The sequence below is a fragment of the Callorhinus ursinus genome, unplaced genomic scaffold (assembly GCF_003265705.2).
Source record: "Callorhinus ursinus isolate GAN/ISIS: 27379988/994484 unplaced genomic scaffold, GSC_fseal_2.0 scaffold19, whole genome shotgun sequence".
Classification (NCBI taxonomy): domain Eukaryota; kingdom Metazoa; phylum Chordata; class Mammalia; order Carnivora; family Otariidae; genus Callorhinus; species Callorhinus ursinus.
The window spans coordinates 5,308,249-5,323,434 of NW_027397081.1; the positions used below are offsets into that span (position 1 = coordinate 5,308,249).

General features: G+C 45.9%; 1 protein-coding gene and 1 non-coding gene across 4 annotated transcripts in view; one reads left to right on the forward strand and one right to left on the reverse strand.

The window, feature by feature from the left end:
* ALKBH8 (alkB homolog 8, tRNA methyltransferase) overlaps window positions 1-2,363 on the reverse strand; it is a 50,363-nt gene extending 48,000 nt beyond the window's left edge. Inside the window, exon 1 of one of the 3 annotated variants that reach the window (XM_025893891.2) lies at window positions 2,292-2,363. Coding sequence is in view for 1 of the 3 variants with exons in the window: in XM_025893889.2 (XP_025749674.1) it covers window positions 2,338-2,351 (14 nt within the window). In the remaining 2 variants the exon portion in view is untranslated. The remainder of the gene's footprint in view (window positions 1-2,291) is intronic. The other 2 variants (XM_025893889.2, XM_025893890.2) reach the window with 2 other exon arrangements.
* A 3,370-nt stretch (window positions 2,364-5,733) lies between these two features.
* LOC112840674 (small nucleolar RNA SNORA61) lies at window positions 5,734-5,865 on the forward strand. Its single transcript, XR_003212564.1, has one exon. It is a non-coding gene; the product is annotated as a small nucleolar RNA SNORA61 (small nucleolar RNA).
* Window positions 5,866-15,186: the final 9,321 nt, after the last annotated feature.

Here is a 15,186-nt window from a genome sequence, read left to right on the forward strand (position 1 = left end):
TAATCTGTTAAAAGGATTAAATATGTCTATTAATAAATCGTTGGTAACTTCCAGAAGAGCAGGATCGGGATGGTTTAAGAGGACAAAGAAAAGCTGAGGGCCCTCAAAGGAACTATCTTACTGCCATTCAGGACCATCACCTTTGGAATGGCATCTTTGCGGTGTGAAATGGAAAATAAGGGATAAAAACACGAAGAATTCTTATTTTAACATGTCACATGAGCAAAGACTGCAAAGTGGAAGAAATTAAGAAAAAGATGTTGAATACATCTTTTTTAAAAGCATGAAACTAAGAGCCTAGTACCAGCAGATGGAGCCTCATGATCACATTCTGTCATCCTCCCTATCTTCTTCCCTTTCTTGTTTTAATTTTAAAATCTTTTACTTGAGTTCAAACAATTAAGATTAGAAAATACTTTAAAAATTTAATAAAGTCGGAACTCTGAACTCAATCAGAAATATTCTTTTTTTTTATTATTTTGTTTATTTAAAGATTTATTTATCTGAGAGAGCGAGAATGAGAGAGAGAGGGGGGGGAGGGTCAGAGGGAGAAGCAGACTCCTCGCTGAGCAGGGAGCCCGATGCGGGACTCAATCCCGGGACTCCAGGATCATGACCTGAGCCGAAGGCAGTCACCTAACCAACTGAGCCACTCAGGCGCCCCTCAATCAGAAATATTCTTATTGAGCTAAAAACAATGCTATTAATTCAAGGGAGTGTGTTTTTTTGTTTTTTCCCTTCTTCCCTTTCAAAGACAAATCCAGATATAGCTCTGGAGGCTCATCTGTTCCCCATTCCAGAGACTTGGCTATGTGCTGGCCCAGCAGGTCTGAGTCGCCTCCACACAAGGAATAGGCTGATACCAGCCACTGAGGTCTGGAGGTGCCCTCACGTGAAAACTGGGCTCACAAGGCCACTTCCCCGGCCAATAAATCTTTACTATTGCACAAAGGTTTGGATGCTCCTTGCCATGCTATGGTAGTGTTATGGGATGTTACGGGGGTGAGGTCACTCATTAGTTACTAGATAGACTATTAGCCATACTGAGTCCAGTCTAATCAAAAACAGTCCAAGCACACTCTCCATGAGTTAACAAGAGTTTAGAGATTACACTGACTCTGCTTGTAAGTTTAACCCCAACATATCCTACTGGATATCGCCCTAAGTGCTAACAGTAGTGTGATCCTGCCCTCCCTGAACAACAGAGTGCCCATAATGAACCAACACAGTATGGAAAAATGTTCCTGTGCTTGTAGATAAATTTGAATTTAGTAACTATTCAAACTGCATTGCCTATTAAAAAAGAAACTTAAAATTTTAAATGATTAAAAAATTGACCCCATCACTTGTCATATCACCCTGTTTTAATTCTCTGAAGAACACCTACTGTATATTTTCTTATGTCCTCATTAATTTATTTTCTTTCTCCTCTAACTTACCAGAAAAATAAACTCTATGAAAGTAGAGATTTTGTCTGTATTATTCACCCTGGAGCACTCAGCACCTAGAACAGGATCTAGCAAGGAAAAGCCACCCAAGAAACGTTTACTGAGTAAGCCTATACTTGCTAAACTTAACCAACCTTGCCTTCTTATCTCCTAAACCACTTCTTCAGAATTCTGAGTTTGGTGGCGTTCTTCGACGTTTTCACTAATGCTTGGTGTGTGCCCCTCTCTCTGCCCTTTTCCGATTGTATTATAATTACCCGTTTGTGTGCTGGGCTCGCCCAGAGAACTGTCGTCGACTTGAGCTCGGAGACCTGAGTGCCTGGCATACAGTAGGTACTCAGTAGGTATCTGTGAAATAAAATCACCTGGAAGCACACCCTGACACTCCCAGGGGCCCCGGGGCCTCGGGGATTGCTCAAACGCGAGCACAGCCAGACTCAGCTGTGTGACCCAGCCGACCACCAGCAATGCCTTTTCTTCACTGCACTGCCGCGGGTCAGACAAGCCCGCGCAGCTGCCGACGAACCCTCCCCAGGCTGCGATCGCCCGTCCCCACCCCCAAAGGAAACAGAAGAGCGACACAGACAGCACGTGGGCATCCGCACGGAACACACACTTGCACCCCGAACCCCGACAGGGCCCGCTGCCCACGGACCAGCCCAGGGGCCCGCTCGGGTCCTCCCTGCCCTGGCTCCGGCCTCAGCCCCCCCCCCCCCGGGGGAGGCCGACCGGAGAACGCAGGGTTGCAGCCATCCCGCCCGCCAGGAAGGAGCGCCACAAATCTCCGCCACGGCTCAGGCTGCACTCTCGCTACGCCGGCGCCCTCCCCTTCGCCAGCCTCACCAGTTTGTCCCCGAAAGCTGCGGCGGGCTCCCGCACAGCACTCTACCTGGGCGCAGCCATATTGGAGGAAACCGCACTACATTTCCCGTGAGTCTGCGGGGCGCCGGGGGCGCTCCCACAATCCCCCTCGCCGCCCTGAGGCGCTAGTCTTCTTGCGCCGCCGAAGAGGCCGACGCAAGCGCCCTGCGCTGCGGGGAAGACTTGGTTGCCTTACTTGCGGGAATAGTAAGGGCTCGGAGTGCGTCTGACTTCTGGTGGCTCCCCACATGGTCACTGCCAAGCCCGCTGTGTCCCTCGGTCGCACAACGATGCCTCCCCTCCTTGGGCTTGGTGCAGCTTTCCCCCCGCATCTTCTTAGGGGAATGGCAGAGGGCGCTGGGGTCTGAAAGGTGGCCTCGCGCGGGCGCCGGGGAGGAGGGGAGGGGAGCACGCGTGGACGCGCCAGGGGAGTGGGGAGGACCACCCAGCAGAACGATGTGCGCAAGGAGCAGGGCAGGAAGGGTGGGCCGCCCCAGGTCGCAGGGCGCTCGCCCTTCTCTCCGGAGCCGAGAGGGCCCCTGGAGGAGATGGTGTTCGGCGACCAGAGCTGCTGGTGCAAGGCGGGAGGAGAGAAAGAAGACCAACAGGCCGCTGCGGGGCTTAAAAATAAGGTAACAAACTATTCCGGAGGACCCAGCAGGAGCAGACAAAAAAAAGATTTGGTAACAGACCAGAAGACAAGGGAGGTGATGATGATTAGCCATTGTTCCCGCTCCCGCGTCACGCGTGGGACGTGAATGTACCGTCACCATTCCGCCTGCATTGTCCGGTGAGCCGTGCGCGCACCGGGCGGGAAAGGGAGTGAGGAGGACCACGCTGCGTGGTGCCGATCGGTGCAGGGCCCCCACGCGCGCGCCATCACCGTGGACCTGCGGTAAAAGCAGGGGCTGGCCGGCCGGGGAAAATGGCACTTTAATGGAGGACAGGTTAGAAGGAGGAAAGAACAGACGTTGGGGGGCAGATAGGCAGCCCTTGCAGCAGTCCAGGGAAGAGACGGTGAGGCTGAGGCCGAACTGCAACAGTGGAGAGCCCAGTGCGAGCTGGGGAGGACAGACCAAGCGCCCAGCGCCGCCTCGGAAGAGAGGCTAAGGGAAGCCTGCTCGGTCTCCCCATTGTGCTACTTCTGCACAGCTGGATGTGCTCAAAAACGCACTCCACTAGGGCTTTCTGTGATGATGGAGATGTGCTGGTCGTCCAGTATGGTAGCCACTGACCATATGAGGCTTTTGAGCGTTTCAGATGTGGCGAGTACAACTAAGGAACTGAATTTTGAATTTTTAAATTTTTTATTTGGGATTTAACGAATTTAAATTTAAATAGCTGCATGTGGCTAGTGGCTACCAAATTGGACAACAATGTAAAATATCTCCTCTTGGGCAAAATCAGTTATTTCATCTTCTTATCCAAGGTACTGAAGCTTTTAAAACTTTTGAATTTCTTAGCTTCCATGAAACTACCTTAGTTCTTGAGGCGCCTGGGTGGCTCAGTCGGTTAAGCGTCTGCCTTCGGCTCAGGTCATGATTCCCACGGTCCTGGGATCGAGCCCCGCATCGGGCTCCCTGCTCGGCGGGAAGCCTGCTTCTCCCTCTCCCACTCCCCCTGCTTGTGTTCCCTCTCTCGCTGTCTCTGTCAAATAAATTTTAAAAATCTTGAAAGAAAGAGAGAAACTACCTTAGTTCTTAGTTCTCTTTACACATTGTGATCACTTGTTTTCAGAGTCTTTCACTAGCTTGCCTTCATCTTTCCACAATTAAATAGAAGCGGTCCTTCAGGTTTTGTTTGATCCTCTTCTTATTCTGTAGTCTTTCCCCAGCTGCTGCCCCAGAGTTTGAGGGATAAGTGAATCATTCCTTAATCTTTTATCTTCACCCCTGACTTCCCTTTAGGAGGCAGTTTGGTTTAGTGAAAACAATATGGGCATTGGGGTATGACCTGACACAGAAACTGCAGAATAGCATTCACTTTTGGGGATTGATGTGATAATTAATTACTATAAAGTACCTATTAAATGGTTGTTCGTTCCTTTTCTACCTCTCTGATCTTGTGTTACAGGCACAAATTTCCAGCCACCCACTCTCCATCCTTGCCTCCATATCCTTAGAAAAAGGTGGATACATATAAAATTTTGCATGCAACTGTTTTGTACAGGCCCTTATCTTTTGCTTGGAATTGCATGGATCGTTTCTCCCAGAGAAGATGACTCCCTGAAGTGATTTTCAGCTATATTAAGATTCTGTTTTATTCATTATGTAACTCCAGTGTCCTCTATAGTCTTGTAATAACAGAAATCTATTAAATGTTGAGCTGAAAAGAAACTTAACTTGAAGATAGAATTCATCTTCCCCTGTGCCAAAAGCTTTACATGGTGATCTATAATTATTTCTCGAAGGTATTAAATGCTGACCTAATGACTCTTTCCTCAGTAAAATCTATCTCAGCTTCTTGGTAGGTGCAGTCCTCTGTATGACAGGTGCAGGGGTTAGCAAGATTTTTCTATAAAGGACCAGAAAATAAATATTTTCAGTTTAGTAGCCACACATGGTCTCTGGTCACATATTCTTTTTTTGTTCTGGTTTTGTTTTGTTTTGTGTTTAAACAACCCTTTGAGAATCTAAAAACCTTCCTTAGTTCCCCTGGCTTATGCCAGCAGGATTTGGCTCATGGGCTATAGTTTTCTGACCCCTGGACCCCCTTCCTGGACTCTGTAACCCTGAGCACAGTCTCAAGGTGAAGCTAAGATTGGTGCCACGACTGAAAACATTTATTATGAATTACTATATAAATTAATTTAATCAGATTACTCAATACAACATTTTAAGCATGGAAAAGCAGAGGTCTGTCCCACAGTAGAGCTCCAGAAATCAAGACTAGGAGCAACATATCGTTCAGAATTGCTTTTAGTTGCCAGTGACAGAAAACTAGACAGACTGCTTTAAAAAAAAATTAATTTTCCTCAACTGACAAGTCATCCAGACAAAAGCAATCACTGGTATTGGTTCTACTGTTCAAAAATGTTTCAAGAACCCAGGTGCTTCCTACTGTCCCACTCCACCACCCTTTGTATGTTGACTTTTTATCCTCATTCTTAATGTCTCCTTGTTAAAAGGTGGCTGCTGCAGGTGCTCTCAGATTATCTTGTCCCCATACTAGTGTCTCTAGCTGGAAAAAAGGAGCAGGGTCTCTGTCTTTTCATCCAGGAAACGAAGTTCCCCATGGACTCCTTGTTTCTTCGATCATACATGGGTTGCATACTATGGGAGGCAGAATAATGGATCCCCAAAGATATCCACACTCTAATCCTTGGAACCTGTGAATATGCAGGAATAATGAAGTTTGCAAACCTCAAAATAGAGTATCTAGGGGCCCAGTATAACCGTACAATTCCTTAAGAATAGAACATCCAACCCTCTGGTTCTCTTTCCCATCGGATCTGAACGCTAGTCTTGGTGGTTGTTAAAGGAGGAAAAGGAACAATGAAGCTGGCCTTCCAGTGTTTATAGTCTGGTATACAGCTTGTGGGCTGTTTTAAACAAAGTTTGAATCAAAAACAAAACAGAACAGAACATCTACTCTGTCCAGAGCAAGAGAGATCGAGCAGAAGAAATCAAAAAGATTGCAAGTGTTAAGGATTCAACATACTGTTGCTGGCTCAGAGAGGTAATAAGAGTCTGTGTGCAGGGTCTGGAGAGAGGCTTCTAGAAGCTAGAAGCAGCCCCAGCTGATAGCCAGCAAGGAAGTGGGGACCTCAGTCCTACAACCACAAGGAACTGGATTCTGCCCACAATCTGTATAATCTTGGAAGCAGATCCTTCCCACAGTATCAGGGCTCAGCCAGCTGACAGCCATTCTGTCCTTATAAAACTCAGAGCCAAAAAAAAAAAAAACAAGTGAGCCAACACAAACTTAGGGCCTACAAAACTGTGAAATAGTAACTCTGTGCTAATTTGTTACAGCAGCAATAGAAAACTATTACACATGCTTACCCCTGACCAATCACTAGCTAAAGGGAGTGGGATTGCGATGGCTGCTTTAGGCTAGTCATGCTTAATTCCATGCGGCTGAGATGAGGCCCATCCTCCCTGTGATCAAGTGTCCTTGATAGAATACACTCTACCTGGAGAAAAATAAAATGAGGGTTCTATTAGCAAGAAAAGCAGGAAAACAACTGTTGGGTAGACAAGTAATAACAGCATATTCCATAAGAGGGTTAAACACTTCATTCAGCTGGATTTATCTCAAGACCAAAGAGAAAGGGATGCTGGAAGGATAGGCACTATCATAAACTAATAAAGCATTGAAAGGTAGAATTTTAATAGCATTACATTTCCACTTCAAGATTCCTCAGTCGGAAAATATCAAAGATGTTCCCAACAGTCCCCGAGGCTTATTATATATTTACTATGGTTCCAAATCGTGATACCATTGCACTGTGGTTTCAGATTTAATTCCTATACTTAGGGGGTTTCTAATTTCCCTTCCTCCCAACCCAGAACATTTGTTTTTGGCTACCTTCTGGCTTTTTCCTCACCTGTCCCCAGTGGCAAGGGTACCACTTTTGTTTTTTGGTTTTTTTTCCGACTTATGGTTTAAAAAAAAACAACTTCATTTCTCAGTCTTTCCACTTATTCTTCTGCTACTTATTTTATCCCTCCTAGGTAAATGACAAGTTTGTAGCAAATGACAAGTTGCCTTCCAAACTTTTGTCTCTGCTGCTTCCCGGATTGCTGTCTTCTTGAAACTCCAGCAAGAATGCATTATGTAAAACCATTTGATGTTCACGGTGACATTTCAGAACTGAATGCATTATTCATGCTTTGGTGATAAAAATTCAATGAAAAGTTTGCAGTTTTGTAAGTCATATGGTGAAAGACTTCCCATGCAGTAATTAGAGGCAAAAAGAGAAAAAGAAAAGGGGCCAGTCTTCAATGTGTTATATAAAACATAAAACACTGCTTGGAGGATTGGTGGGTTTTTGGTCAGGTGCAAAACATAAGATTTTACCTGTAAAACATTAATGTTTCCACACACACACACAATGGTTTACTTATCTTGACGCTGAAGACCTGCTACTTCACAAAATAATTACTTATTTGCAACATACTTCTCAGGCAGAAGAAAATAAAGAGCAGATAACTCAAGGTATAGGGAAATCTGTGGTATGACCAGAGGACTGGGATTTGTGATTTATAAAGATTATGGTCAAATGAGGCAACTTCTTAAAAATGCTTCCCTTTACAAGAATGTAAAACGTATAATCTTAAAAATCTATAAACAGTTCATTTTAAAATGTCAACTTTGATGGCTTCGTACTATCGTTCATCTCTCAAAAACGCACCAAAATAAAAAGATACTCGCCAAGAGACGGCAAGCTTCATCATTAACTGCACTGGATGTAAATCTGTATTTCATATCATCTTCATGATCACTTCTAATTTGGGGGGATTTCTTGTTAGATCTGGTTAGATGGCCTTAGCTTTTCCTTTATGGCTAACAAAGACCTCCCTCATGCCAGAAGCATCAATTTTGCCATTTTCTGTTGGTTGGGCAGGAATTATCTTTATTCACCTGTATAAATAGGGAATTTAGGGAATTTAGAATTTTCTAACCCACTTGTCCATTTTGCAAAAATAGTTTTTGGATTATGTAAGCAACTTACCAGGCACCAAAATCCTGCCTCACTTAAGGCAAAGGAGGGAAGGCATGAGACGCAGGCAGCTCCTCTCCCTGAGAACTCGCACTCCACTCTTCTTTTAGAGTCTCTCTCTAAGGCTGCGACGAGTGACAGTCCAACACGCAGACCTGGTGGAGCCTCCAGTATACCAGCTGTGAGTGGGGTCGCACTTGCTCTACATGAAACTGTCAACAGAATTTCCAGCATCTTCCAGCCACCCTCAGCTGTGCACACTCTACATCAGAGGCCACAACACTGGGGCAGGTTTCTCAAAGGGTGGCCCTTACGCTGGCCGCCATCAGCAACAGTACAGTACCCGGGAAAAACAATTCCAAGCCCCACTAGACAGGAGTCAACTAAAGGCAAATGTAAGTTTTAATAGCTTCTCTGAACCCCAGTGGATTATAGGGTGCATTTCAAAATCCCTGCAGCCAGGGCCTAGCGATCTGCATGCTTAACAAACGATCCTGCTGCTCTTCAAATGTTCAACCATCGAGGACAAATTTTGCATATTATTCATCAACATAGAGCTCTTTAAAAACCTGCCCCAGAGTAACAAATGGCCAGGTTTCTAATGTTTTGGGGATTTATTTAGGTGAAATGTTTTCATTTTATAAGGTACGAGGGACCAAGAAATCAAATGGTACAGCACTTAGATTATCAAATTATTATGGAACCTGTAAAATGTGTGTCTCAAAACAGTTGTAATTACTGTCGTCTCCATATATCCCACTTTACGGGTGTAGCAACCGAGACTGGTTAAGTAGGAGACATTTTTAAGAGAGCGATTCACATTCTGTGTTCTCACAGTTTTATATGTTAAAACATATCTACCCACTATCTTTTGGCAGGTACTAACACTGAACAGACGTTATTATTTAACCCTAAAAACAAAAATAACCCTAGGAGTAAGATTTATTCTCTCAATTTTACAAATATGGAAACTAAGGCTCTACGAGATTAAGCGACTTTCCCAGGATCATGCAGATAGTGACAGAGATAGAAGTCCACCCCAGTGTCCCTCCTTCTCCAAGCATATGCATTACGCTCAAGGACAGCACTGTAGGAAGATGTCCGCTGGCATTCTGAAATCTGTCCAAGCATTCTGAGACAAATACAGACACGACAAACATGAAAAATGGTTTGTTTAAATGGTTGCTTCTTTTAAGCAAGCACACACAAGAATAATTTACACAGTATAACTTTTAACCTTCAATAAAGATAGTGTGTCCAGAATCCTAATTGCAAGTTTAGATGCTCTCTTGTCAACTTTTTAAAAAGACAAGCAGTATTTTTTTTTAAAGATTTTATTTATTTATTTGACAGAGACGGCAAGAGAGGGAACACAAGCAGGGGGAGTGGGAGAGGGAGAAGCAGGCTTCCCGCCGAGCGGGGAGCCCGATGTGAGGCTTGATCCCAGGACCCTGGGATCATGACCTGAGCCGAAGGCAGACGCTTAACGACTGAGCCACCCAGACACCCCCAAAAAAGACAAGCAGTATTAATTGTCTTGTTCCCTTCTGTCATTCCAGCCCTCGGCGTCAGAAATAAGATGGGTCACCATAACTTTCTCACCGATTTATGATCATGGCTTTGGAGGCCATGGTTAAGAGGAGGTCAACTAGACCTAGAATTTACTTTTCAACATCTCTAGGAAGGCTGTTGACATTCTCAGGATGAGGAATTAATAATTAATTAGCATTGATTATGGAGCTCTTCATGAAATTTAACACACCATAATGGAAACAGATAGCTTTGAAATATCATTTGAAACAAGAAACTTAGTGAACTTGAATTATTGAGATGGTGATACAGGTAGACCATGATCTCAAGTTTAAAAATGTTTTCCGTGCCTGCCTAAATAATTGTTTGCGGTTTAAGAGTCTCTGACAGATTTCTTATGTCATCCCTTCTATTACAAATTCCTCCATAGTTTTAAATGCTCTTATTGTGACAGTGGCCTCTTGTTAACTAGTTCTGATCTAACCCAAGGAGATTGCGGTGGCGTGAGACAAGCCTTGGCTGGGAATTCAGGAAACAAAAGGAGTTGGGGATAAATTGTTAAACAAATGGGCGTCTAGGACCTAAAGAAATGCAGGAAGCATAAAGCCATACCCCGGTTCAATGTAGCAGGCACCTCCAACCAGGAGATGGCAGCAGTGGAAGCAGGAACTGAGAGGAAAACATAAAAATAAATAAGAATCCCGGGCAAATATCCATACTTGAAAATCAGGACCCAGTCTCCAGGGCTCCAGCATCACTGAAGGCTTCTGGCTGGTATGGAAGCCTTCAGGAGGTGCCATGTCACTGAAGTGGTCCCAGGCTTCTCCCATTCAGAGTCCCAACAGAAAGGGTTAGGCATACTGAGCAGATGGTAACCAAGCCAGGGTAGCAAAGGGTCTCTCAGAAGTCAGCCCAGTTCCTACCAAGAAAAATCAACTAGGCGTAACAGAAACATCAAAGCATTTCAATAAGAAGCAGAATGATGAACAGGGATTCGGGCCATAAGTCATAGAACAAAGCAGAAAAGCAAATCTGATTGGGAACCAAAAATATGGACAACAGGGGCCAGTGCCAAAAATTAGGCGGGGCCTCCAGTTCTGCCAGTTCTTGGAATGGTGGTGGGGATCACCCCTGGGAGGACTCGGGTCTGAGGTGGGAGGTATTTTGGCAACACACAGCCATCTTGTGTTTGGGGGTAGTTCAGTTTCTTGAGCCATACCTAGGTGGTAATGAGAGCAGCTATGGTTAAGTGGTGCAGGTCACATATGCCCCCTTTTCATTAGCTATTAAATAGAGGAATGAGGAATGAAACCAAGGTGTCAATTAGTTGGATCAAAGAAGGCCAATGAATGTTTCTTCCCAGGAGTTTGAAGAGAGTGTTGCTGGGGCTGGGGTCAGACCTAATCACCACAAGGAAAGATTATTACAGTAAGGAATTCACTTCTAGTACAATGTCTTGCATTCTTGGTTGTGCCATTTTATAAAGCATGGCTTAGTCTCAAGATGATCTAGAAGGGTCATTAGTTCTTCTAGCCAAGTCTATGACAGAGGTGACGGTTGGAGCCTTACATTCCTAGAAACACTGACATTAGAGAAATGGGGTCAAACCACAAACTGAAGAAGACCTGAAAACCTTTGTTTGGTGTTCTAAACAAAACACTTAGATTTCAGCAATCATTTCTATTTGCCGAGGGAAGATGTGTGTCAGGAACACTCCTCCCCTTAGTCATAGTTTTCGGTTAAAGCAGCATCGTATCAGGCTGTCTGTCTGGTCCAGAGCCCATGAGGAAGCAAGACATCAGTCACCCATCCTTCTTTAAGGGATAGGGCCTGTTGCTCAGCCTCAGATACACAGCACAGCTCCTGCTAAGTCCCAAACACTCTCCTCAACCCTCTCCCCTTTCATTTCAAGACCCAAGGTTATACTTTTCTGGTGAGTCAGGTTTGGAACAGGTGCTTGGCAGGGCTAGCCCCCAGGTTAAAGGATGGCAAACAAACAACACCAGAGTACTCCACAGCCAGAGTACTCTTGCTTTGTTTCTTATACAAACAGGGCAGGGGAGCCTCCAGGTAAATATGATATGTAGAAATGCCTAAGGAATTTGAGATTCAGACTTTGACCACCATGATCCAGGCCCTTGGACCATAAAACACAGTGAGAACCCCGCCTTGCTCCCAAAAATACTGTGGGGGAGACTGAGGATGCCATCCATTAGCTGAGATCCTATATGGACCTACAGACTGAGGCTCCAGCCACTAGTCTATCACTAAAGATGTAGCCACAGTTGACAAAGGTCCAGCCATATTAGAAGGGGGTAAATGTAACCCCTACCCCTCCAAACAAGGCAGTTTTCATACCAACCATTGGCCAGGAAGCCAGAGTCCCAAGTCATACACAAATGCCAGAAGTGGACAACATAAAGCAGCCCAGAAGAGAGCTGTCAGGCCTTTAATATGGAGCTGAACGGTCTCCACCCTTGCTCTACGCTGGACATACAGCTGGAAAATTCTCAGACTCCCACAGTTGACACAGGTCTCCTATCAACAGTTGGGGCTTGAGCTCTTCTCTGCCATGATGCACTTCAACTGGAGAAAGACTTTGAAGCTTTGAATTTAAAAGCTGGGTTACTGCTTCTCTCTCACACCAGCATTGTTTTTCTTCCCCCAGATTTGCGAGGGCTTTTCCATAAATGCTGTCCTGGGGGCTGTTACTCACACAGCAGGTTGCTTACCTCTTGAGGCTAATGATCTTCAGCCTGATTTTCATGTGATCAGAAGAAGAGTCCATGACTAGATTCTAGGACCTAGAAAAATAGAAAAAGGTAGGTCAACACCAAATAACTAGCCAGGACTTCTGTAACTCCTCCACTGGGTCAAACTGTCAATGAGGTGGGCTGTGTGAGATGTCCTGTGTGCTGGGTCTTTAAGAGGTGGTGCTCCTCACTGAGGAAGGAGATGTAAGGTCTCTGAGCAGCATTCTCCCATAGTAACTGCTGGTCTAGACGTCACAGAGCCACAGTGTTACGGGGGGGGGGGGGGTTGGGGGCTGGTCAGGGCCTGGAAGGGACAGGTAAGGTTGCTAGTTCACTCCTGCTCTTATTTGCAGATTAGGTTATAAAAAACAACTCTCCATCCCTTAGTGACATAAAGGCCCAAAAGATACATATGCACTCAGGTGCACATTCAGTTAGACTGACTGCAGCTAAGACCAGGAAAAGCCACCAGCAAGAAGAGACAGGACCTCTTCGGGCACCACTGGCAAGGTCTGTTTCCCCAAAGGGAAGATGCAGAACTACCCATCCATCCTCCAGGGTGGCCAGAAGACAGTCCATCCAGAAAGCATGGCAGACTTATCAGGGACATGCAAGCAACCCAAGGTAGCAGAGTCATCCCAAAACAAAGACAAGGAAGAGATCCAACAGCAGGCTATTACTGAAACTCCCAGCAAACCATCTTCAGGGAAGTCTGCCAGCAGGGAAAAGCCCTCTGTCACCAGAGTTTAAGTCAACTCAGAAGAAAAAGAAGCGATGGGCAGGAAACACTTCTGAAGAGCTCATAGACTAAACCAGACATTGAGCAGCAGGGGAAGCAGCTGGGGCAGGTTTGATCCGACAAGTGAGAGGTCAAGGACTCCAGGTGTGTTCAGAAGGCTCCCACCGTGGGGACAGCCCAAGCCCTCGGCGAGCAGAGATGGATAGTGTCTGATTAAATCACTCCTGGTAGGTCCCGCCCCCTGGTCTCTTTCAACTATTCAACTTTTAGGTTATTAATTCAATTTTCCCCAATTAGGCTATGAACTCTTTGAAGGCCATAGCTTATACTTTTATATCTTACACTGTTGCCTCCAGGATCAAGTACTGCACGTAAATAGTGCTAATATGTATTTGTGGATCTATTCTGTTCACGGGTTGAAAGGCAGCAAGGTACATCCGAGAACATACTGCTGGGGGCACAAGTGAGGAGTGTTTCATTCCCGCAAGCCTCGTCACCTTTCTGCACCTCAACTGCTTCTCTGTGAAACGGGGCCTTCAGACCTAACTATTGATTTTTCAGGTGGGTTTCTGTGAGCCTCGGGGTTTCTCAGAGATGCGTTAGGTAGTCACCAAGCACAGCGGGAAGGGAGAGCGGGGAGGGACACTGGTTCAGGCCCACTTTATGGACAGCACATCCGCTTCTGTCAGTCTTACATCGTGGGGTTCACAGTAGAAGGCCATTTATCCGGGTTCCGTGACTAAAATTTTGTAAACGTTACCTGACTTGAATATTTCAAAGGTCCCTTTCCCTCTAACATAGGGTTTTGCAATTTCATTGACATTTACATGGGACAAGAGGCTTACTGGTAACAGTCCATCCCTGTCCAAGGACTGGGTTTCCCTTTCCTGCCCCGGCCTCCCGGCCTCCAGCCTCCACTGCAGCCCTCCATGTCTGCAGAGATGAAACAGACCCGGGCTGTGTTTGCATCCAACTGCATCCCTGCTCTGCACTCCTCAGCTCACTCATTTCAGACGCGAACCCCGCTCCCTCTCCAGCTTCTTAGCAACCTCCTGTGTCCTGACAGGTGGGAAAGGCCCCTGGGCACCCCTCCCTCCACTCCACACGGATACATCCCTGCTTCTTTCAGCTTTTGCCTTCCATGTAGGGTTCTCACCTGTGCCTCCTTTGCCTGGCATAACACTTGGCTTTCTTCTCCCACTCTGCCTATTTATACCCAGGGTTCCCAAGAACACTAAGAATTTATGCAGGTAATGTCTCCAGACTGACAGCCGGAGCCGTGGAAAAGGAAATGTGACGGCAGGAAGAAAGGGAAGGGACAAAGGGGAGGAGAGGGAGCGCAGTAGGAGGTTGCGTGGCCTCAGCAAACGGTGATAGGCGCTCTTCCCCGCCTTCTAAAACTCACCCCAAGTTGCCACCAGGCATGAGGCTGCTTCTGACTAACAATTAGTAAAGAGACAAAGCCAAATAAAATATGCACTCTATTCCTTATCACCAAATTAGAGTCAGCGCCAGGACTTTGAGAGACAGTACCACCTGGTCGTTCAAACGCGCACAGACTGCCTGGAATCTTGCTAGCTTCGTGACCTTGACCTCCGTGTCTCAGGTTCCTCATTTTATTTATTGTTGTTTTTTTTTAAGATTTTATTTATTTGACAGAGAGAGGTAGTGAGAGCAGGAACACAAGCAGGGGGAGTGGGAGAGGGAGAAGCAGGCTTCCCACCGAGCAGGGAGCCCGATGCGGGGCTCCATCCCAGGACCCCGGGATCATGACCTGAGCCGAAGGCAGACGCTTAACGACTGAGCCACCCAGGCGTGCCTCAGGTTCCTCATTTTAAAGGGGGAATAATAAAAGGACCCACCTTTATGGTTGTTACGACGATGAAGTGACAGAATGCAAGCACAGTGTTCTGAATTGAGGCTGGCCCAAAGCGAGGCCGTACAGATGATGGACAAGATTCTAAAGAAATGTTTTGCTTTAAGACTTTTCCCCCATCCCTGTCTGCTACACCATGTTCCTTTGTAAATGAATTGGCCCAGTCTCGGGGGGCCTTACCATGCCGACCAGAGCCTAATAAATGTTAGTGGTAAGTGATGGCAAACGTTGCTTCTCTCTCTGGAGTGCCTATTAAATGCCCTTGCTGTCATGCTAGTTAAGGACTATTTCCACTTAGGCAAAAAAAGGAAATA